This window comes from Hyla sarda, chromosome 4 (assembly GCF_029499605.1).
Source record: "Hyla sarda isolate aHylSar1 chromosome 4, aHylSar1.hap1, whole genome shotgun sequence".
Taxonomy (NCBI): Eukaryota; Metazoa; Chordata; class Amphibia; order Anura; family Hylidae; genus Hyla; species Hyla sarda.
The window spans coordinates 320202589-320226631 of NC_079192.1; the positions used below are offsets into that span (position 1 = coordinate 320202589).

Genomic DNA, 24043 nt, shown 5'->3' on the forward strand with positions numbered 1-24043 from the left:
ATAAAGTTAAGACAAGTAAAAAAAAAAAAAAAAAAAAAAACAGGATAATCTCCCTGGGTAATGCATCAAGACAACGTATAAATGTAACACTGCCTTTTCAAAACCCGGATGTTAATTCAGACCGGCACTTGGGACTCCTGCCCAATATATAATGACTTTAGGACACCAATTCACTAATGCTCAGGAACTTATGAACCGAATATAAGGTTTGACCACTCCAAATTGCCTACAATATTAAACACGTCTAAAAAGAATCATGATGTTTTCCCCCGAAAATACACCTTACCCCGAAAATAAGCCCTAGCTGGATTATCGGGGTGGGCTGCAATATAAGCCCTACCCCGAAAATAAGACCTAGGGTCAGGGGTACTCAACTGGCGGACCGCGGTCCAGATCCGGACAGTGGCCACCAGTGATGGGGGGCTGTAGCAGTGTGGAAGATGGGGGGTGCGGTATCCTCTACACTGCTACAGCCCCCCATCCTCCACACTGCTACAGCCCCCCATCCTCCACACTGCTACAGCCCCCCATCCTCCACACTCCCCCAGCCCTCCCAGCCTGAAAATAAGCCCTAGTGTGTTTTTTTTTGTGACTAAAATTAATATAACACCCGGTCTTATTTTCGGAGAAACACGATAAATGTCACTGCTAGGATATCTGAGAATGCATTTAATTCACTTCCTTGTGGTATACAAAGTTGCTGTCCACTGGGTGATCCTGAACAGAGGAGCAAGAAAAAATAAAAATAAAAATCGCCACCCAACACACTAACTCCTCCTCTCTGGTGCTTGGTCAGTCTAGACCTTGCTTTTCCCTGCAAATCTGGAGCTGTCACTCAAAAGCAGTTTAACCCCTTTACTCAACAGCCTTTTTTGATCTTAATGACTAAGGCAAATTTTCTAAATCTGACATGCGTCCACTTATTTGCCAATAACTTTGGAACGCTTTTACTTATGAAAGTGATTCTGAGAAAGTTTTTTGGTGACATGTTGTACTTTACATTAGTGGTAAATTTTGATTGATATATGTAGCGTTTTTTGTAAAAAAATAAAAATCCCAAATTCTGCGAAAAAATGAAACATTTGCGTTTTTCTAGACTTTACATTTTCTGCTTGTACGATAAATCGTTATAACGCACCAAATTAATTATTAATTCACATCTGCAATATGTCTACTTTATGTTCCCATCATTTGATAAACATTTTACTTTTTAGAATGTTAGAAGCTTTATAAGTTTAGCAGCAACTTTCCAGATTTTCAAGAACATTTCTAAATCTGATTTTTCAGGGACTAGTTCAGTTCTGAAGTGGAACTGAGGGGCCTGTATGTTAGATACTCACATAAATCACCCCATTTTATAAACTGCACCCCTTAAAGTAGTCAGAATTACATTAAAGGAGTTTAGTAACCCTTTAGGCGTTTCACAAAAATGAAAGCAAAGTGGAGGCCGAATTTAAAAATGTCATTTTTTGCAGATTTTTCATTTTTATAAAAAATTTTCTGCAACACAGTAGGTGTTGACGGAGAAATACAAACCAAGATTTATTCCCTGAATTCTGACGTATTTAGAAATATCCCATATGTGGCCTTTGTGCGCTACGCGTCTCTCACACAGGCCTCAGACATGAAGGTGTGCTATGTGGATTTTGGAGAGTTGTTGAAATCATATAAAGTCGCAGAGGCCTTGGGGTGCAAAAATATTTTTGGGAGACAAGTTCATTGGTACTATTCTGGGGTACATGTGACACTGATAGTTTTAAATTTTTTTATGACGTGGTATACATAAAAAAATCTATTCTGCGGTAGTTTGTTATAAAAAATGTCTAGGTTGTTAGTCATGTGGTATAAATGACATGTTAACTTTACTCTGCAGGTTGATACGGTTATGGCGATACCAAATTTCTATACTTTTTTCATATTTTAGTTCATTTATAGCATAAAAACTATTTTTGTAAAAAAAAAAATCACATCTATAAGTCGCCATATTCTGTGAGCCATAACTTTTATTTTTTTTCACTGACGTAATCATGTGAGGACTCTTTCTGCGGGACACGTTGACATTTTTGGAGGGACTATTTTAGGTGTTTTGGGATGTCATTTATTTTATAATTTTTATTTTTCACATTTATTTTTTTTTTAATTTTCCCCACATTTTTTTGTAACTTTTTTTTCACATTTTACTATTTTTTTTTTTTACTATTATACACATAATTCAATGGAGTACACATCTGTATTCCATTGAATTATGCATATGTCTGTAAAAGACGTAGGATAGATCAGTCTCTACCTTAGTTAAAGACTAATCTGTTGCCATCACAACAGGCCATGGCAACCATCGGCGATTTCCCTTTGCAGAGCGCTGATCGGCAACAGAGGGAGCTCCCTCCCTCTATTACCCTAATAGATACTGCGGTCACATTTACCGCAGCGTCTACAATTTCCACTTAGGACCGGAGCGCAGATGGGGCCCCCCTCACCACCGATCGCTTCACTGTGAAGGGGGAAGGAGGAGACCCCCGCCAGATCCCTGCTTTTGGTCCCTCTGCACTGACTGACCAATAGCAGTGATCGCCGGTTGGGGAAAGTTGCGATTGGTCCCTGGCTGGCTTCAGAGAGGCCCGGCTGTGCAGCCCGACGGCGCTGTGACAGTTTATTTCCATCAGGTACATGTACCTGATTTTGCGTAAACGGGTTAAGCAACAAATAAGCCTAGCAGTGTGATCAGCGATGGGTAAGCAGTATTATTAATTTGATGACAAATTTACTTCATAGAGGATTTTTAGAACACTGGCTAATAACTAACCAGCAATACCTAGAAGAGAGTTTAAAAAAAAAAAAAAAAAGGTAGAGGGCGTGAGAGAAGAAGAAATTAGCCACCAAAACCGCAGCTCTGGTGTTTCTGCTGCGATGAGGTCATGTGCACCGTTAATGTTGTGACAGCCAATCATTGGCTTCAGCGTTCTCTGCCAGTCGGCACCCAACCCCTGATCAGCTGCTGTGCATAATGAATATTAAGTCATTGTTGCAGGCCCATCATGAACCAGCAGCAGAACAGGAACATTTCATTTCATGCCAAAACAACACATTCAACAGTGTAAATAGAAGCATTATTACACATATACCGCCTTATTCATATGCAGAAGGCTGGCTACAAACACCAGAGGAAAAAGCTATTATATATATATATTTATTTATTTATATTAAGCTAGATATAAAAATGTGGATTTTCCTTACATTCTGGATACTGATGGTGAGCTGAGTCTTGAAGTCACTGAAGTCTTTGGCTAGCTCATAGCCATGATGATAAAATGTAAAGAGTCCTTGCAAAAACGCAAGAAGCTAAAAAACAAAAAATAACATGCATGTAAATTACCATATCCACACATCCATAAGGAAAGAAAAACTGAGAACAAAAAAAACTTAACAGATCAATTCTGGTTTCTTACATGGTGTTTGGATACTGAGCAGGCCAATAGTGGACTATAAATGAAGTAGCATAATGTACCACTGTTTCTATGTTTATTATTATTTTTTACATGGATTCAATGTAAACCAGTGAGGAAAATATGCATGTATTGAGGAATGCTCACACAGATATGTTGCAGAGATTTCTGCTACAGAGAATTTGTTGCATACATCGGTTTACATTTTTTGAATAAGTACTTGAATCTCCACAAGCCTAAATTAAATGAATTTGACAGTCCTAGTACATTCTGCAACACATACGCCAAGTGGGTGGGGCTGAGTACAGAACATGCATGGTTTCATGCAAAGGGGAAAGGGCCAACCCAACCAGCTGAATTGACCCCAATTTACACCTGCTAGCAGGCACAAATCGCAATGGAAATCTACACAGCACCAAGCGGACATAGATATCTGAATCTTCCGCACGGACAGCCTACGTGCACCTGGATTCATTAAGAGGCATGCATCTCTTGCTAAATCCTATGTAATCCTACACTGGTGGGAGTTACTTAAGACCAACGTATGAAACGCCATTGTTAGTAAATTCCCCCACAGTCTGGATTATGGGGCTCACTTCATTCTGTACCCAGAGCTGTAAGGTAAACATTCCCATTTAGCTGCATTCCAAGAAGACAAATGGTAACTTCCATATACATCTGTGTGCTTTTATTCTCTGGTTTAAAAAGTGAAAAAGGCGTTCCCAAGCCCCTAAAGTGCTAGCCCTGGAAAGCCTCCTCGCTCCCAAGGTGTTCCCAAGCCCCTAAAGTGCTAGCCCTGGAAAGCCTCCTCGCTCCCAAGGCGTTCCCAAGCCACTGAAGTGCTAGCCCTGGAAAGCCTCCTCGCTCCCAAGGCGTTCCCAAGCCACTGATGTGCTAGCCCTGGAAAGCCTCCTCGCTCCCAAGGTGTTCCCAAGCCCCTGAAGTGCTAGCCCTGGAAAGTCTCCTCGCTCCCAAGGTGTTCCCAAGCCCCTGAAGTGCTAGCCCTGGAAAGCCTCCTCGCTCCCAAGGCGTTCCCAAGCCACTGAAGTGCTAGCCCTGGAAAGCCTCCTCGCTCCCAAGGTGTTCCCAAGCCCCTGAAGTGCTAGCCCTGGAAAGCCTCCTCGCTCCCAAGGCGTTCCCAAGCCACTGAAGTGCTAGCCCTGGAAAGCCTCCTCGCTCCCAAGGCGTTCCCAAGCCACTGAAGTGCTAGCCCTGGAAAGCCTCCTCGCTCCCAAGGTGTTCCCAAGCCCCTGAAGTGCTAGCCCTAGAAAGCCCTCATGCTACCCTTTCCATCCCTGTTCCTGCTTTATTGATAGCTGGAAGGTGATGTCTCCAAATCTCGTTCCTGTATACAAATTGCATGCAGCGATATCTAGAAACAGGGTGTGGCCTCCAGCTCACTGTCAATCAAGCAAGGACAGGGATGGGAGGGAGAGTAAGCCTGCAATGAACCAAACACACAAAATGAGATGGAGCTAATGGGGAAGGGGGGGGGGGTTCCTGTTACTCTTTTTCTCCTGATTTGACAATGGGGTGTGGCTTGGGGCAAGGCATGTGATTGAGGCCATGGCCTGTGATTTAAAGTAAGTTTCCCTAAACTTAGACTAGACAGTGTAAATATTTATCAAACAGCCTACGTTATGCTGAAAATGTATGCACATTTTTTAAACTGTCTAGTTTTTGCTTAGAATATCTAACTGTTAGATTCAATAAGTAAATCTGGTCAATGTGTTTTTACCATGAAAGAGTTGTACAATAGGAGACACCTCTGCTGATTTCTAGAACATGACAGCGTTGGGCAGGGTGCTCACGCGGGTTCCTTTTTCATTGAAAAGGATGGGGAGATAACAAAAACAGACTGTGCCTGCTATTCATTCGGATATCAAGTGTCTACATGTCCTCAGGACAACAGACAGTGTTAGCATCTAAAACTGATTTTTTATTACGCATAAAATGATTTGTGGAAATCCCCTTTAACTAGTATTTATAAAAAAAAGTGTAAACTATAAAGACCACTAATCCTACAAGGAACCTACAACTACCTGTTCAGTAACAGGAACTGTTTGGTGGGTTCAGCTCCAGCATGAAAAGAATGGTATCCTTCCTGAGAACAACATCTATAAGAAAGCTGCCTTCATTTCAGATAGACTTATTCTGATGTGAAATTGTAGTCTTTTATATGTTTACAAGGCACATCTCAATGGAATGTGTGTTTACTGATACCAGCACAAGGAACTGGAAACATATCCAGAGAATTAATGGCCTTGGTTAATCTGCAGGCTATTTATATAGCTGGTGTATACTGGCTGAAACCAGAGTGTCTGGTCCCTTGTCTGAACAGGAAATGGGGAGCAGAAGAGGATCTTGTGAACGTAAAACATAGGCCACATGGAACACACATATAGCACTTCTTACTTACTGCACAACAAAGACCAAGTGAAACCAACTGGTCACATGCCATTTCCAGGTCAATGACTTTATTCTACGAAGTTAAAGGGGTACTCCGCTGCTCAGGGTTTGGAACAAACTGTTCCGAACGCTGGAGACGGGAGCTCGTGATGCCATAGCCCCGCCCCCTCATGACGTCACACCACACCCCCTCAATGCAAGTCTAGACTTACTTTAAGGGGGCGGAGGGGCCCATGAGGGGGCAGGGCTATGGAGTTACGAGCTCCCGGTGCCGGCTCCAGCTTTCGGAACAGTTTGTTCCAAAACGCTGAGCAGCAGAGTACCCCTTTAAGTGTATAAAAAGCTGTCACATCATCTAAACATGGGAAAAATTGTGTCTTATGCTCTATAAATTTGACCTATGTAACAGACTCAGCTGTGAATGGCATGACTTTATGTCCGTCAGCTTCTTTAGATCTTCATATAATGGATCAGATTCTTAATAACTAATATACGACATTTTGGATGTTTTCAGTTATGTTGAAACAGTTGGGGGTTTGCCATGTGTGTTCCAACATGCCTGTGCCCCAGCGCACAAATCAAGTCCAAAAAGACATGGTTGGGTGAGTTAGGTGTGGAGGAATCTTGATGGGTCTGCACAATGTCCTGAACTCAACTACACTGAACACTTTTGAGATGAACTAGAAATTGGAAAAAGTCCCTCTTGTTCAACATCAAAATGCCTGAGCTCCTATATGCTCTTCTGGATGACTGGGCAACAATTCCCCCAGACACACTTCCATTCTTCTTCACAGAAGAGCAGAAGCTGTTGTACCTGCAAAGGGTGGACCAACTCCATATTTACACCTATGGATCTAGAATGGGATGTACCTAACGCTCCTGTAGGTGTAATGTGTATGTGCCACAATAATTTTGTGTATATTATATATACATAAACAGGAACAATACTTATGTTATTCTGACAACAAGAGGCAATGGATAACATAAGTAATTTAGAAACTCTTCAGACCAGTGTTTGTGTGTTAAAATCCCATGAGCTTTTTCAGGGCAGCAGACCAAAAAGGTTACTGTATTACCATGTTGATCTAAGACTAGTCCAGTAGCTCTGCAGGAAGTCCGAGTATTGCAGCACTATCCCCCTTAGCACTATCTATAACCATAAAAGCCACAAGGCTTTACCTAAGTGTCTCTTCTGATTGTGCTCAATTCTGGAACATAGGCCAAAAACATGGCTCTATTTTTTATTTAACTAATATAAGAGTAGCCTTTTTGCAAGCACAGATACCCAGGAGAGCAGAAGCAGAATTTACCAAAGTCTAACATTGCAGATGCCCCTTCTGACCTTCTCACCAAAGTATCCTGCAGGATGGAAGAGCTCCCAGAATGAAGTGACAGAGTTTAAAAAAAAAAAGGTTTTTAATGAAGTAGATATGAAGCTTCTATATAGTAACATAGTTCATAAGGTTGAAAAAAGATAAGAGTCCATCAAGTTCAACCTATAACCCTAATTAATCCCTACTGATATTTAGACAAACTGAGAATAGTAAAACAACATTACAATAAACTTACAGGCTCTACAAACTCAAACATTTTTCGCTCTTGAACTTCATGGACTTTTAAAACATACTCCAGGGACACCTCATAGAAATGCTGCCTCATTTGGTCCACTTGGCTGTCAGCCTACAATGCAAAAGACATAATATGAAGTACAATATTAAAGCAGCGTGGTCAATAAAAAACACAGAGAAGTCAAATACTGAAAGTGGTCATACAGGGGTCCCTCAAGTTACAATGCCCTCGGGCACCAATACACTACAAACAATGGACTTTACTGAGCCAGTGTAAGTTGAAACAGCATTCAACCCACATGCTACACCCATCTGTATTGAGGCAGTAAATGCAGAGATGGCGGACTAGAAGAGTTCGACGATATATTACGGTACTACATATACTGAGCTGGTATCTACATATGCAAGGATAAACAGCTCCTCTAAACATCAGGCTACTTTGCAGAATCAGAACAGATGATAGATTAGATAGATAGGATAGATTAGATAGATGTGTGTGTGTGTGTATATAATATTTATATATATATATATATATATATATATATATATATATATATATATATATATATATATATATATATATATATATATATATATCTTGGTACACATGTCACTTATTTGTCAACTAAAAATATATAGTAGAGTTAAATTAATCCAAACTCACTCCCTTATGAGAGGGTGGGTTTTTTCTTTGAAGCCCCATAGATGTATATAGGACTTCTGATACATCTCCTGATCACATTACTCTCGCACAGAGACTTTTAAACATACTGCCGATTTTCTGTCAGGCAGGTGCAGAGAATAGTTAGCACAGGGGATCAGATAGGAGGAGGTTAGGTTACGGGGTGGGGATACAAGTACAGGATACGAGGACAACAGCGTCATTGCTGCTTTTTCTCTCCCACAAGGTTTAGGTAGAAAGACCGGGCAATGAGGGGGTATTCATCTAGTATCGTATATACTCAAGTATAAGCATTGTTTTTCAGCACATTTTCATGCTGAAAAAGACCCCCCACGGCTTACACTTAGGTGAGGACATGCCGGGCCGTCCAGGATGATGACAGGGATGGGGGGGGGGGGGGGTGGCTGCGGAGTGAGGATGATGACAGGGGCTGGGGGGGGGGGGATGGCTGCAGAGTGAGGATGATGACAGGGGCTGCTGCATTTCCCACCCTAGGCTTAGACTCGAGTAGATACGTTTTCCCAGTTTTTTGTGAGGTAAAATTAGGTCGGCTTATAATCGAGTATATGTGGTACTTCATATAAGTCTCCGTTTGCATCCTATTTTTACTTTAGGTTGGAGGTATACAGGTGTTTTCAACATTTACCACTGTACAGTAGATTATGCATAAGGTACAAGTTGGCCATTGACTCCCATATAAAACACATAATTACATTTATTAACTAATGAATTATACTGTGTGTTGTCCCTCTGCATAGGAAACCTTTAAAAGCTCTGATGTATAATGTCCATGCACAGTATGAAAATTCAGTGTCAAATTTCCTAGCTGAATTTCTCAATAATCCACACCACCCGGAATCTGTGCTAATTTCGCAGAATTTTAAAATTTATGAAAGCAACATTTTCTGGGCAAATTCCAGCAATATGTTCATTATTTCGGCGGAATCCAGATCCATGGTGGAAGCTCCACTACAGAACTTCTGTAGTGAGACTGTGCTGCAAGCGGATTCCACTCTCAATGAATTCCTAGCAGAATATCTGTAATGTGCATGGGCCTTAAGACTTTCCTATGCATAACTACAAAGGAAGTCTAAGATGTATGCATATGTACAGGAGACAGTGTCACATGTCACCCACTGTTTCCACTGTGGGGGAAAAAAACTAATCTACACACTGAGCAGTATACATTCTTTTACCATATCCTTTACTCTGCATTGCTATACAGTGAAAAATACGGTAAAAAGTGCCAATGCATAGCATTCTTGACATATGCTAAGTGCACGGAGGACTATGCATTTAGTGTGTCTGTTGGGAGATTTAAAAGGTGCGTTCATCAAATATGTGCATACATAAGTTGTCAATTCAGTATTACAGTACATGGCCCCCATATGTGTATTCTCAAATTATAATCTTCAGAATATTGTTTTTTGTTGTACAGTTCAGTATTTAGGTTACATACAGTACCCATCAGGTACCTGTTGTGTTATTAAGACTGTGCAGAGAATAAGACCAGGCATTTACACTCCCTTCTTCATGGACATATACACTGTGAAGGTGCCCTTTCATATAACAGACAAGTCCTGGAAAAAGTATACTGTTTTTACATTTCACGTTCTTTTATGACAGAAACTAGGATCTTGTGCAGGAAACATCTGTCATACATTGACTTAAAGGGGTTATCCCGCGATAGAAAAACTGAGCTAATGACTGTAAAAAAAATAAAAAATAAAAAAAAATACACAACAACAACAACAACAACAACAAAACATGTCCTCAGGTTGTGTGTGGTATTGCAGCTTAGTTCCATTGATGTGAATGGAGTAAAGTTGTAATACCACACACAACCTGATAACAGATGTGGCACTTCTTTTGTGTGAAATTAGCTCTGTTTTCCGATTCTTGGATAGCCCCTTTAATATAAACTTTAGATCAGAAACCACTGCACTAGTACTAGTATTCTGATGCAAGTTGAAGTCAATAGGCTCTGCGGCAGATTTTCAACAGGAACCCTGCTGCCAGTCTGACCCAAAATACGCTCATTTGAATGCTACCAATAAGGAGCTTTTCACACAGTTCCACCAATATAATGGCACAATCACTGGATTGTTTATGAAGCCCCTTCATCGTATGTTGGCAGCACATCCCCTATTACACAGGAAGATGTGTGTCTGACAAATAATTTTTTTTTTTTTTTTTTTTTAAACCGGTTAAAATTATATGACCGGAATATTGTAAATAAAAAAAAAAATACGAAGTGCCTGAAATATCACAATTTTGTTGAGTCTTTGTTAAAATTCACCAAAACAAAAATATGTGACCCATACAAAAAAGTGCTCCAAAGTAAAGGATAAGTAACTATCCACCAAGGTTACAATTGCAGTCTGCGACTCATAGTTATATCATTTATAGTCCAGCAGGCTATCAAATATCAATTATCGGTACCTACGATAGTGCGGCAACCACCATAAGATCAATATTTCAGAAACATAGGTCTGTGCTAAATGGATAAAGATCTAGAAGGCTATATAGGAGACTACCCACAGATCACATACAGAAGAGGGAAAAATGTTGGTGATCTAGTTACACGGAGCCACTATGTACCTCTTAATCGAAGTTTGCCTAGTATCCATTCGTGGCTGGGCAGTGAGAAGCCAAAAGGGAATCACAAATGTGGTAAATATAAGGCCTGCAGCTATATGTCAAAAACACAAGTGATATCGAATATATATACGGGTCGAATTTACCCTATAAAAAGCTTCATTAACTGTAATACGAAAGGGGTGATCTACCTGGCCACTTGTCCCTGTCCCAAGCAATATGTAGGGAAGACCATACGTGAATTGAAGAGGAGAATTCTAGAACACATAGGAGATGTGCATAATCACAGAGATAAACCATTGGCAAAACACATGATGATACACCATGGTGGAGACTGTAACAGACTTGTATTTCAAGGGATAGAGAGCCTCCGTCCATCCATAATATGGATAAGAGCCTTCTACAGCAAGAATGCAAGTGGATTTTTGAACTTAATAGTCTTACACTGAGGGGGATTAATGAAAACAGCAATTTTAAATAGCTTCATCTAGTGATAGTTACTATAGGGGAGGGTGGATATAGCTGACCGCAGTAGGCAGATAGGGAGGCCTTAGAAGGCCATTAGGAGATAGTAGCGGTCTTAGACCCTTATAATATAGGGCTATTAGGGTATTTAGCTCTAGGTTCCAGAGTGGGACCGTCCTTATTAGGACGACCACCCCACCGAGGCATAGGGCCCTAGAAATAGGGAATAGTAGGGCGAGCCAGGTTTAGGCCCCTCCCACGGCTATACTCCCAGTCATAAACTGCCACTTAGTTGCAGGAGGTTAGCTAGTCATTATTATTCACCATACCCTAGTTGTTTAGGTGTAATTTACTAAATTATACTTTGGTGCTGTCTATTGAAGTTTATCTTCCTTGTACTGTAGATCTCTATTGGCAGCATTGTCTGTTTAGGTTTTAGGTTTGTCATTTCTGTTTAAGAACTACCTTTTATACACAAGGCAGAATTTATAGTTGTCAGAAACTTTTGTACTACCTCAGCCAAAATAGCATTGATTTGCTTCTACATACCATCTTGTAGCAGCGTACTGGAGTCTGTGTTTACATCGCGGACCGGACACGCCTCCTGGGCGGGCAGGAGCCGTGACGCTGAGAAGCGCAATGTTTACTGTCGCTTAGCGACGCACCGAGAACGTCATTTCCGATGTGCGCTGGAAGCAGACAGTGACGTATTCTCCCGCTCGGCGTTAATACTTAAAAGTGCACGCCGCATTCACAGCGTTCTCCGCCACTGCCGGGAATAGCTGGGACATCGCTCCACTGAGCCAAGCTTCGTACGAGGGTCGTGAGTCTGGGAGCGGGGACCATTATCCCAGCTCTCACTTTATTTATTCATTGCATACTGGGAATCTGTATATGTGATTTGCTGTGGGGAGATAGTGTTTACATATGAGTGCAATAGTGTGGGACTGTGCAATATTGTTTAGTGCAATACCGGGGTATAGTGCAATATTGACCGGGCTTGTGCAGTATCATTGTGCAATATTGTTATCACTGAGCACTGGACACTTTTGAACCCTATTAGCAATTTACCTGTGTATGCATGCCACTACCCTCTTGTATATTGACTCTCCTGAGGACACTGAGATTACCCTCAGTAGAAACGCGTCGAGAGACTGTATTGTAATATTTGATAGCCTGCTGGACTATAAATGATATAACTATCAGTCGCAGACTGCAATTGTAACCTTGGTGGATAGTTACTTAGAAATAAAATGTGAAAAATTCAAGGGAACCTTTAAAAAACTCAATTTTATTATAGTTTCTAGATAAAAAGTCCTTCGCCCTTTTAGTGATGTGAAGAGTCAATATTGATGACACCAGCTTTATATTTTTCTTATGCTATCAGTCCATCAATTTTTATGAGCATCTAGGACCGTCGGGTCACACTAAGCCTCTTCTGTTGCGTTTTTTGTTTGAGGTGTGTTCAGATGTCACTGCCAGACTGATTAGTGTGCTAGCGTATGTATCACAGTGCGTAGTAATCACATGTATTATGACGTTGTGCCGGTTACTGATAATAGAGATTCAGGTGTGTGTGATCCCAACATCCACCAATGTATATTCAAGATAGACAAATCATATATATTGCACAGTCCACTTATATATATTGCACAGTCCACTCTTATTGCACATACAGTCCCATGGTGATTGCACAATATTGTATACACTGTGATCAGTATGTTCTAGCACATAATGGTTTGCACTTAGCTGTAATAGCGTAGCTATAAGTTGATAGTCCGTATTCGTGAGGACAGTTCACATAATAGAGAATGCCGATCCTAGGCGTTTCCTCTTATCAGATTCTTCAGGGATTATTTGGCATTTCTTCGCCTGTTAGCAGATCTTTTCAAAAGATGTTGGGTGGATGTTGGGTACATTGGTGGATGTTGGGATCACACACACCTGAATCTCTACTATCAGTAACCGGCACAACGTCATAATACATGTGATTACTACGCACTGTGATACTGTGAAAAACGCAACAGAAGAGGCTTAGTGTGACCCGACGGACCTAGATGCTCATAAAAATTGATGGACTGATAGAATAAGAAAAATATAAAGCTGGCGTCATCAATATTGACTTTTCACATCACTAAAAGGGTGAAGGACTTTTTATCTAGAAACTATAATAAAATTGAGTTTTTTAAAGGTTCCCTTGAATTTTTCACATTTTTTTTCTACTTATTTTTGGAGACCTCAACCTGACGCTGATATACGTATATCTGGCAGCATGGATAGTTACTTATCCTTTACTTTGGAGCACTTTTTTTTATGGGTCACATATTTTTGTTTTGGTGAATTTTAACAAAGACTCAATAAAATTGTGATATTTTAGGCACTTCTTATTTTGTCATATTTTTCTGTCAATGCTAAGAAGCCTTTATGATTTAGGCCAAGGATAGGCTAATATCGTCTTATACTCTCGGAATATTGTAAATGTCATTAAAAAAAAAAAAAAAACACACTAATAAAACACCCAAAGAAATCGATCAGATACCATCCCACTTAAATGGAATCATCGGCACAAGTCCGGCTTCAAACGTTTTGATTTCAGACACCAGGTCGTATGGTCAATGTAAGCAGAGCTATTTTAGGCTCCCTGTGCAGTTTTAGCCTTGTGCTTTACATACATTACAGGACCCCTGTGTGTTACATGTACCACCATACTGCCACGAGCATCTTTCATCTTTCTGGTGCACCTACCGCACTGAAAAAAAAAAATCTGTTCTCGATAGGTTTGAGAAAATGGCAAATTTTTTATTGTGTATAAAATTCAATCAGAGATGTGTTTTTTTAAATTTATTTTTTATTATTACTATTTATTTCAAGTATGAAAACACACATATATTATATATATATATATATATATATATATATATATATATATTATATATACACACACACACACACACACATATACATACATACACACACACATATATACACACACGCTTGAAATAAATAAATAATAAGAATAGTAAAAAAAAAGAAAAAAAAATTCACATCTTCGCCAATTTCATTTTTACAAACTGATCCTAAAAAGAATTCCTTTTTTTTCCACTAGATGTCAGCACCAGCTTAGGTAGAATTGTACTAATGCTGTACAAATTGAAGGATTGCAACATGACAGCAAGCTCTAGAGCAGTGTTTTTCCAATGGGTGTGCCTACAGCTGTTGCAAAACTACAATTCCCAGGATGCCCGGGCATGCTGAGAGTTGTAGTTTTGCAACAGCTGTAGGCACACTGGCTGTGAAACACTGCTCTAGCAAGTCGAGAAAGCATTGCTTCTTATCTCATCTTTAGAAGTTATCTCCCCAGGTTTACAGCTCTTACTCACAACATTTTTATTTGCCCATTGGTCTATGAAATGACTTCGGCCTCCTCCCTCCGATAACAAGACCTGTGACTCACAGCAGGAGCACAAATATCTGAAAACTAGAAAAATCACCGATAGTAACACACCCAGCGCAGGAATAATCCCAATAGATCTTGTTATATTTTCACAGGACAGAGACAATGAGTTGTTGTGCTAACTGGAATATACACCAGTAATGAAGAATGCGGGATCTTTGCCAATAACATTATAGGGGATTAGACCTTCTGCACCGTATGGGTTAGTGTTGTAACATTCCCAGCAGAGACTAACAGGTGGCATAGACTCTAGACCAGACAATGAAATGTTCTGTCTGCCAAGTACCCTGTATGTGAATGTATATCTATAGCGTAGCTGAAGACAACGTTAGAAAAGCACTTATTAAATAAAGCAGTTTGTCAAGGATCTGTCCCTATCTCATCCAGATAATGCAAAGCAAGCAAAATGAGGGAATGAACAAGTCACTGCATCATATAAAAGTAGATCTGATGAAATCTAGCCATTTTTGGGTAGAAATTTGGAAATACCGGAAAATCCTTTTACATATACATTACAGCAGTTGTGCAGGCAGGTATAGAAGACTTGCAACAGGATTGTCCAGGAATATTTTTAGTCTCTTCTCTTCTGTTATTAAAAATGCTGGTAATATCGGAATACTAGCCTTTAACAGTGTGAGGGTGTCACCTGTAAAGATCCCAACATTCCGGGACTTTGTAGGTTATCTCTTGCATCCTGGATCCACGTTTTCCACTAACTCCAATGTCACTCAGCCATGGTTTACTTGCAGTCTTTGTCTACTCTAAAGGATTCTGATATAACAGACGCTACCATGCACAGTAGTAAAGAATTCTGACTAATGTGGCCAGGTAAATAAGAAGAAAATTATACAGTCCCAGTCCAATGCTCTGAAATTATTATATTAGAAGAAAATCATTCAGATTGGCAAATTAATCATAAATGTGGACTGTCAGATTCAAAAACATTAACCTTTCTAATATAGGGCACAAACATTTCATATCCTTTTAAGATCATGGCCTATAAAAAAAAAACAAAAAAAAAAAAAAAAAACGCCCACTAGGAGTCCCCATCCCATTCAGAACACAATCCTGTCTGGCTGCAGCATCATCTTTGTCCAAATGGAAGAACAGGCATGGACAAAGACCAGGAAGTGCAGGTGGGACTAGCACTCCTATCAGGCTGCAGCATAAAAATAGAGAGAAGAGGGTTACAGAGCCGTCTGCAGTTAATGGATGAAAAGACCCAGCACAGCAGAAAGAGGAGTCATGATGAGTGAGGGAAGAGACAGACACGCCCTTTCCATAGCACAGACTGAACAACTAAGTGAGTAATATAAAGATGGTACTTGTGAGGGAGATATAGGTACTACACACATGATTATATACACAATTAGGATTAGGTACTGAGTAACATAACTGTTTATTTGTATAAGACAGGTACTCTAAGTCCAGTAAATTGTGAGGTGCGGCCTCCATGGATTGGACTGAGATCTGGTGAACACCTTGAACTATTTGTCATGCTTCTCAAACTATCAACTCTACTAACGTTCATTTCACGTGTGGTCCTTTGTCAAGGTTTCTTTGATTCCCAATGTTATGTTATTCTTTGCTATAAAGGAATAAAGATTTCATTTCACCTGCAACCACTGGTACGAGTGTCTTGGATATCTCCACTGTAAGAGTGACTTTCTGCCTTTTGCCTTGAGCACTGAACACTGTTGAGTGATGGAGGGATCAGTCTCTGTGAACACTTGTCATTTGTTAGAGCAGCACTGTGGTGTCAATCGTGTTACAAGCACGATACAAACACAATGCTAACAAACGTTCCTCAAAATCGCACACATCTTGCAAACAATTTTATCAAAGCAAAGTCTAAACACGAGTTCTCTGTGACTCTGTAAATGTTACAATAAAACAATAAGAAGTATTATGAATCATCCCTCATGGATCTGGGCACTTTTCCTGTACTGTTATGACTAGTCCACCAGAGGGGGATCAGTGCTCAATTGAAGGATGCTTGCAATTAATAAGCCTTGTTACAGCAGACGTCTCTTAATATGATTCTACTGCCTGAGATCATTATAGCAGGTTTCAATGGTTACAGGCTGTCTGCTACATAAATAAAACTAGTTCAATCTGAAAAAGAAGCAACGAATATCACAAATGCAATACGCCTATGCAGCAGAGAAGTCTGACTCACCCTGTAGTTTACAATCTCTAGAGATCGGATTGTGCAGCCACAGAAAAAAAAGCATGAGGTGGGATTAGATCACACAATTCCGAATAGACCTATTTAGAAGTGCTATTTAGACATGCTTCTTTATCTAACACGGGACATATTTGTTGAAGATCCATCTACAACTGTACGATTCATAGTTCATAAGGTCGAAAAAAGACCAGAGTCCATCAAGTTCAACCTATAATCCCTACTGAGTTGATTTAGATCTATAAATCCATAACCTGTAATGTTATAACTCTCCAAAAATGCATCCAGACCCCTTTTAAATTCTTTTACAGAGTTCACCATGACTAACTCTGCAGGCAGATCATTCCATAGTCTCACTGCTCTTACAGTAAAGAACCCCCGTCTGTGCTGGAGTAGAAACCTTCTTTCCTCTAGATGTAGAGGAGGCCCCCTTGTAATAGATACAGTCCTGGGTATAAATAGATCATGGGAGAGATCTCTGTACGGCCACCTGATATATTTATACATAGTTATTAGGTCTCCTCCTAAGCCTTCTTTTTTCTAAACGAAATAACCCTAATTCTGATCATCTTTCTGGGTACTGTAGTCCTCCCATTCCCCGTATTACTCTGGTTGCCCGTCTTTGAACCCTCTCCAGCTCCACTATATCTTTCTTGTACACTGGTGCCCAGTACTGTACACAGTATTCTATGTGTGGTCTGACTAGTGATTTATACAGTGGTAGAATTATTTCCTTGTCATGGGCATCTATGCCCCCTATTGATGCACCCCATGATTTTATTTGCCTTGGCAGCAGCTGCCCGACACTGGTCACTACAGCTAAATTTACTGTTAACTATGACTCCTAAGTCCTTTTCCGCATCAGTCGTCCCAAGTCTTCTCCCATTTAATACATAATCCCAGCACAGATTTTTCCTCCCCATGTGCATTACCTTACATTTATCAGTGTTGAACCTCATCTGCCACTTCCCAGCCCAAACCTCCAACCTATCCAGATCCATTTGTAACAGTGCACTGTCCTCTATATAGCGTTTACCGCTTTACAGAGTTTAGTATCATCTGCAAAGATTGCTACTTTACTATTCAACCCCTCTACAAGGTCATTAATAAATAAATTAAATAGAACAGGACCCAAGACTGACTCCTGTGGTACCCCACTAGTAACAGTTACCAAATCAGAATAAGTACCATTAATACCCACCATCTGTTTCCTATCACTGAGCCAGTTACTTACCCACTTACACACATTTTCCCCCAGTCAAAGCATTCTCATTTTATTCACCAACCTTATGTGGTACCATGTTAAATGCTTTGGAAAAATCCAGATATACGACATCCAGCGACTCCCCCTGGTCCAGTCTGGAGCTCATCTCCTCATAAATGCTGATCAGGTTAGTTTGACAGGACCGATCCCTCATAAAGCCATGCTGATATTGGGGTCATACATTTATTTTTATCAAGATACTCCAAAATAGCATCTCTTAGAAAACCCTCAAACAATTTACATACAACGGAGGTTAAACTAACAGGCCTATAATTCCCGGGGTCACCTTTTGACCCCTTTTTATCAGCATCGGCAATTACCCTGCCGATAATGCAAGCGCTTTAAATAAATGAACAGCAGCGGCTTTTGCAGGGTCAGAGGCCGCCACCCGCTTCTCTCCCCCTGCCCGTCCTGGGGTTCTGAATCCAACTACCACCGCTCCCCCCCCCCCCCCCGCCTATCCTCTGGCCAGAGACCGCCGCCACCCGCTTCTCTCCCCCTGCCGGTCCTGAGTCCAACCACCACCGCTGCCCAATTGCCTCCCCCATCCCCGGTGTTATAATTTCCTGTTCCCGGGGTCCGCGCCACTTCTGGCTCCTGCGGCGTCCTGCGCTGTTGCCGTCCGCTGCGCAATGAGGAGTGACGGTGGTTGGACTCAGGACCGGCAGGGGGAGAGAAGTGGGCGGTGGTAGTCTCTGGCCAGATGATAGGCAGGGGGGGGCAGCAGCGGTGATTGGATTCAGAATTCCAGGACAGGCAGGGGGAGAGAAGCGGGCGGCAGCGGCGGTCTCTGGCCCCCCAAAAGCCACCGCAGTTCATTGATTTAAAGCGCCTGCTTTAAATCATTGATCTGCATCGGCTTCTGCTGGGCCAGGAACAGTTTATCAGGGTATAACCGCACACACACATTTTACCAAGCATATTTTGAGGGGGGGAAGAGAAATAGCCGATAACTTATACCGATATTACGGTATGAGTTATCGGCTATCGGCCTGAAAGTTCACAGGTTATCGGTATTGGCCCTAAAAAAAAATCAATATCGGTCGATCCCTACCTGTTACTATAAAGTCCCTGAATATTAAAAATATGGATCTTTCTATTGCATTACTTAATTCCTTTAGAACACGGGGGTGAATGCCATCTGGACCTGGTGATTTGTCAATTTTGTAGGCTGCACTGTACTTCTTCCTGGGTTAGACTGGTGACCTGTACTGGGGAGTTTACCTAATCTCGCTGTATTTCACCTGGCATTTCCTTTTCCTCAGTGAATACAGTGGAGAAGAATTTGTTTAATATATTTGCTTTTTCCTGATCTCAGTTTATAATTTCTTCATCATCATTTTTTAAAGGGCCAACTCTTTCATTTTTACCATTTAAAGTATATAGTTAAAAAAAACATTTTAGGGTTAGTTTTACTCTTTGGCAAGGAGTCTTTCTGGCTCTGTTTTTGCGGCTTTTATCAGTTTTTTACATATTTTACATTTTTCTCTATAGCTTTTTAATGCTTCTTCACTGCTGTCCTGTTTTAGTAGTTTAAATGCTATATTTTTATCATTTATTGCCCCCTTAACATTTTTATTCATCCATATTGGTTTTCTTTTATTTCTGACCCTTTTATTCCCATAAGGTATATATCTTACAGTGAGAATTTAAGATATTTTTAAAATTCTCCCATTTAGTGTCAGTATTCTTGTTTTTGAGGACATTATCCCATTTTGTATTGTTAAGGGCTTCTCTGAGTTGATGAAACTTTGCCTTCCTAAAGTTCAATGTTTTTGTGGCCCTTCGAGAGATTCCCTTATTGAAGAACAAGTTATAATTATTATATTATGATCACTATTTCCTAGGTATCCTTCTACTTGCACATTAGTTACTCTGGTCTGTTGGTTAATATTAAGTCCAGTAGGGCGCCCCCTCTGGTCGGGCCATGCACCATTTGGGACAGATAATTGTCTTTAGCTATAGTCAGAAACCGATTTCCTTTATGAGATTCACAGGTCTCAGTCTCCCAGTTTAAATCAGGATAGTTAAAATCCCCCATTATGACATCATTCTGATTTGCTGCCTTGTTTATTTGCCTCGGTAATTGATCTTCTGTCTCTTCCATTATGTTTGGTGGCTTATAGCAAACCCCTATCAGAATTTTTTTTTTATCTTCATATATTTCTACCCATAATGACCCCACATTATCGTTTCCCTCCCATATATCCTCCCACTGTGCGGCCTTCAGACTGGACTTTACATGAAGACAGACTCCTCCCCTTTCCGTTTTGTCCGATCCTTCCTGAATAGACTATAACTCTATATGTTGACCACCTAGTCACAGCTATCGTCCAACCAAATCTCTGTTATACCCACTATGTCATAATTCTCCTCAGACATCAACCACTCCAGTTCCTCTGTTTTATTGGACAGACTTCTGGCATTAGTAAACATGCAATTTAATAGTTTATGTTTTTTCTTCCTATGAAGCCTATCCCTATTAACTATTCTAACCCCTCCCTCCGTTCCACCCCCAGGTATATTAATAAGCCCCCCCTTCTCTATCTACACTATCTTCCCCCTCTATGTTGTAGGATCCTTCCCCCCCCAGTCCCTAGTTTAAACACTTCTCCACGCTTCTAGCCATCTTCGCTCCAAGCACAGCTGCACCCTCCCCATTGAGGTGCAGCCCGTCCCTACGGTAGAGCCAGTTTCCAACAATGAAGTCGGCCCAGTTCTCCATGAACCCAAACCCCTCCTTCCTACACCAGCTTCTGAGCCACTTGTTTACCTCCCTAATCTCTCACTGCCTCTCTGGTGTGGCTCGTGGTACAAGAAATATTTCAGAAAATATTACCTTGGAGGTCCTTGCCTTAAGCTTGTGGCCTAAGTCACTGAAATAATTTTTAAGGACACTCCACCTACCTCTTACTTTGTCATTAGTGCTAATATGTACCATGGCTGTTGAGTCCTCTCCAGCCCCACCCAGCAACCTGTCAACTCGATCAGCTATTTGCAGAACTCGAGCGCCAGGAAGACAACACACTGTTCATCGATCCCGGAAATGTAAAGCAATGTCCCCATCATTAGAAGTGAGGGTAGCGGGAAGAAAATATGACGGAGCCTCAGCGCTTGCGAGTTTTTCTATCCCCTACTGTAGTTTCACATTTCCCACTGGGTCCCCGTGATTGGCCGGGACTAAGCAGCCAATCACGGGACCCGGCAGGAACTTTGATACTACAGTAGGGGATTGAAAAACTATGCGGCGGTGTGGGATGACACCTATCATAACTCTCCCCCTTTCTCCCTAGCTTTTTTTTTTTTTTAACTTTATTTTACCTCACCCGGCCGTGCTTCGGCAGGCTCAAGTTCAGGCTGCGGATCTTCCGGGTCTGTGGTGCCTGTAAAGCATTGAAAGCATGCCACGGCGTAAGGGACGTCATCAGCGCTCCGGCCACTTTCCCCCACTGCGGTTGCAGGAATGACGTCCCTTACGCCACGCAGAAGAGGAGCCGGCACGGATCATCACTCGGCATGCTTTCAATTCTTTACAGGCACCGCAGTCCCGGAAGACCTGCAGCCTGAACCTGAGCCTTCCAGTGTGCGGCCAGGTGAGGTAAAAAAAAACTCAGCAATGCCGTGGTAAGGAGCAGCCTGGCATAACTCTGCAGCCGCCTGGGACTCCCGCAGCCAGGCAAGGAGATGTTCAGGAGCCATCCCTGCCATCCCTCAGCACTGCGGTACACACTGAAGAATGGCAGGGATGGCTTCTGCACATCTCCCGAACCGGCTGCGGGAGTCCCGGGCGGCTGCAGTGTTATGTCAGTCAGGGCTCCCTTTGCTGCAGCGCCACGGAATTCACTGTAATTTCAAATTTCCCGCTGGGTTCTGTGTGACGGGACCAGACGGGAAAAAATAAAATAAAAATAAAAAGACAGGGAGCGGAGCGCATTACCACCCGCTTCCCTGACTTGCACAACTACAAAACCCAGCAAATATATATATATTATATACATACATACACACATACTCCTCTTACATGCACATTGCAGTTCCTATGCAGTGAAATATAACACTGCTGACAATAGGCTCAAAAATCTCTAGAACTTCATCTGAGGTCCATACAACCATAGATGAAGTTACACCACAGTCATAACAGGCCGAATATTTATTTACTCACCTCATGCAGATGAACCTCTTTCTTCTTAGAAGATAGGTTCATGTGTTTCTCCAATACACTGCAGTATTTCTCAGTCTCCTTGTCATACTTCTTTTTCACTTCCTGTATAGATGAGATTGAACGCAAAGTAAGGCATTGTTCCCACATAGTATTTTGGGCCAATTTCTGAACTATAAAAATGGCATGAGATGACTATTTACTATTGAGTTATGTTAAAGCAGAAGTCCCATACCTAGAAGTACAGAAAATCGTATTCCCTATCCGCAGCACAGGGGATAAACGTTAGATCACATGGGGTCAGACCATTGTGGCCCCCAGCAATCTCCTGTACGGAGCCCCCTCTATCTCCCAAAGCGGTGCATCTTAATACCCACCCAAAGCAGGAGCAGAACCGCTCCGCTCCATATATCTCTATGGGAAGAGCGCCAAACCGCTCTCCTATAGAGATATATGGAGGGGCATGGCGGCTCCTGCTTCGGGCGGGGGTCGCGACACGCCTCTCTGGGGGAGAGCTGGGGCTAGGGAATAAGTTTTTCTGTACTTCTAGGCACGAGACTTCTTCTTTAGGGTGCGTTCCCACCGGCGTATACGCAGCATATTTCACGCTGCGCAAAATTTACGGCAGCAGTGGGAAATACGCTCCGTATCCCTTGCTCACTATACACACAGGGCTTTCCGGCGGCAGCTCTATGTGTGCATAGAGTTTTGGAGGCGGAGCCATGCGTCACAGCCACGCCGGCACACGGCCCCGCCTCCAAAACTCACTACACACATAGGGCTGCCGCCGGAAAGCCTTGTGTATAGTGATACGCAGCGCATTTCCCACTGCTGCCGTAAATTTTGCGCAGCGTGAAATACGCTGCGTATACGCCAGGTGGGAACGCACCCTTAAGGTGTTTTTTGTCACTTATTGGCAGCTACAGTGATGTCCTGCCTTGGCTGCTGATACATTGAGCAGTAATGTGATGTAACAGGCCCGGTCACCAGGAAGAAGGCTGGGCCTGGGCCAGTTACATCACACTGCTGCTCAGCGTATCAGTGGCCAAGGTGAGATATTGCTGAGGCTGGCGATAAGCTTGTCGCAGAGCCGCAGAACTGGAGAGTGACATCTGCACACTGGGGGAAGCAGGGGTAAAGACAAGTTTTTCTTTTTTCTTTTTGCAGCCCGAGCATAACAGAGAGAGAAAACATTTCAGTGGAGTACTCCTATAAGCAGCACGCACAATTTAAGTCAGCATCATAACATCCAGAGAGAAAAAGTCAGCGCATAACTGGACTGTATGGAATAAAAAAAAAAAAAAAAAAAAAAAAGGTGTATGAAAAATGTCACCAACTACTGCTTAATAGGGGTGTGAATCGCCAATAATTTGGCGATTCGATTCGAATCGCGATACCAGGGTGGCGATTCGATATATCGCGATACTGTCATGTTGGCGATATATCGCGATATTCCCTATTAAAAGCTTGGAAGAACTTATTCTAGCTGAGAAAGAACAAGATCCCGCGAGAGTTGTCCTGTGAGTGCGTACGTTCTCCTTCCTGTTTGTTCTGAGTTTGTAGTCTCGCGGTAGCAGCCTGCGCGTGGGACAGAGCCGATAACAGGTACACTGCCAACTAGTGGTCAGGAGTGTGTGTTAGAAAAAAAATAAGAGACAAATAGGACTGTGACTCAGTGAGTGAAATACAGTAAATGTTAATTATAATAATTTATAAAAAAAAAAATCGATTCTCAGAATTTTAAAATCGATTCAGTATCGCGGAACAAAAAAATCGCGATAATCGCGCAAATCGATTTTTTCTTACATCCCTACTG

The 24043-nt window shown here is 41.7% G+C and overlaps 1 protein-coding gene across 5 annotated transcripts in view; it reads right to left on the bottom strand.

The window, feature by feature from the left end:
- Positions 1-24043, bottom strand: part of ARHGAP26 (Rho GTPase activating protein 26) — a 412307-nt gene that overhangs the window by 306583 nt on the left and 81681 nt on the right. For all 5 annotated transcript variants that reach the window (XM_056574910.1, XM_056574908.1, XM_056574907.1 and 2 more), the window contains 3 exons: positions 22231-22332; positions 7422-7532; positions 3235-3339 (listed from right to left, as the gene is read on the bottom strand). In XM_056574910.1, the coding sequence (XP_056430885.1) occupies positions 3235-3339; positions 7422-7532; positions 22231-22332 (318 nt within the window). The remainder of the gene's footprint in view (positions 1-3234; positions 3340-7421; positions 7533-22230; positions 22333-24043) is intronic.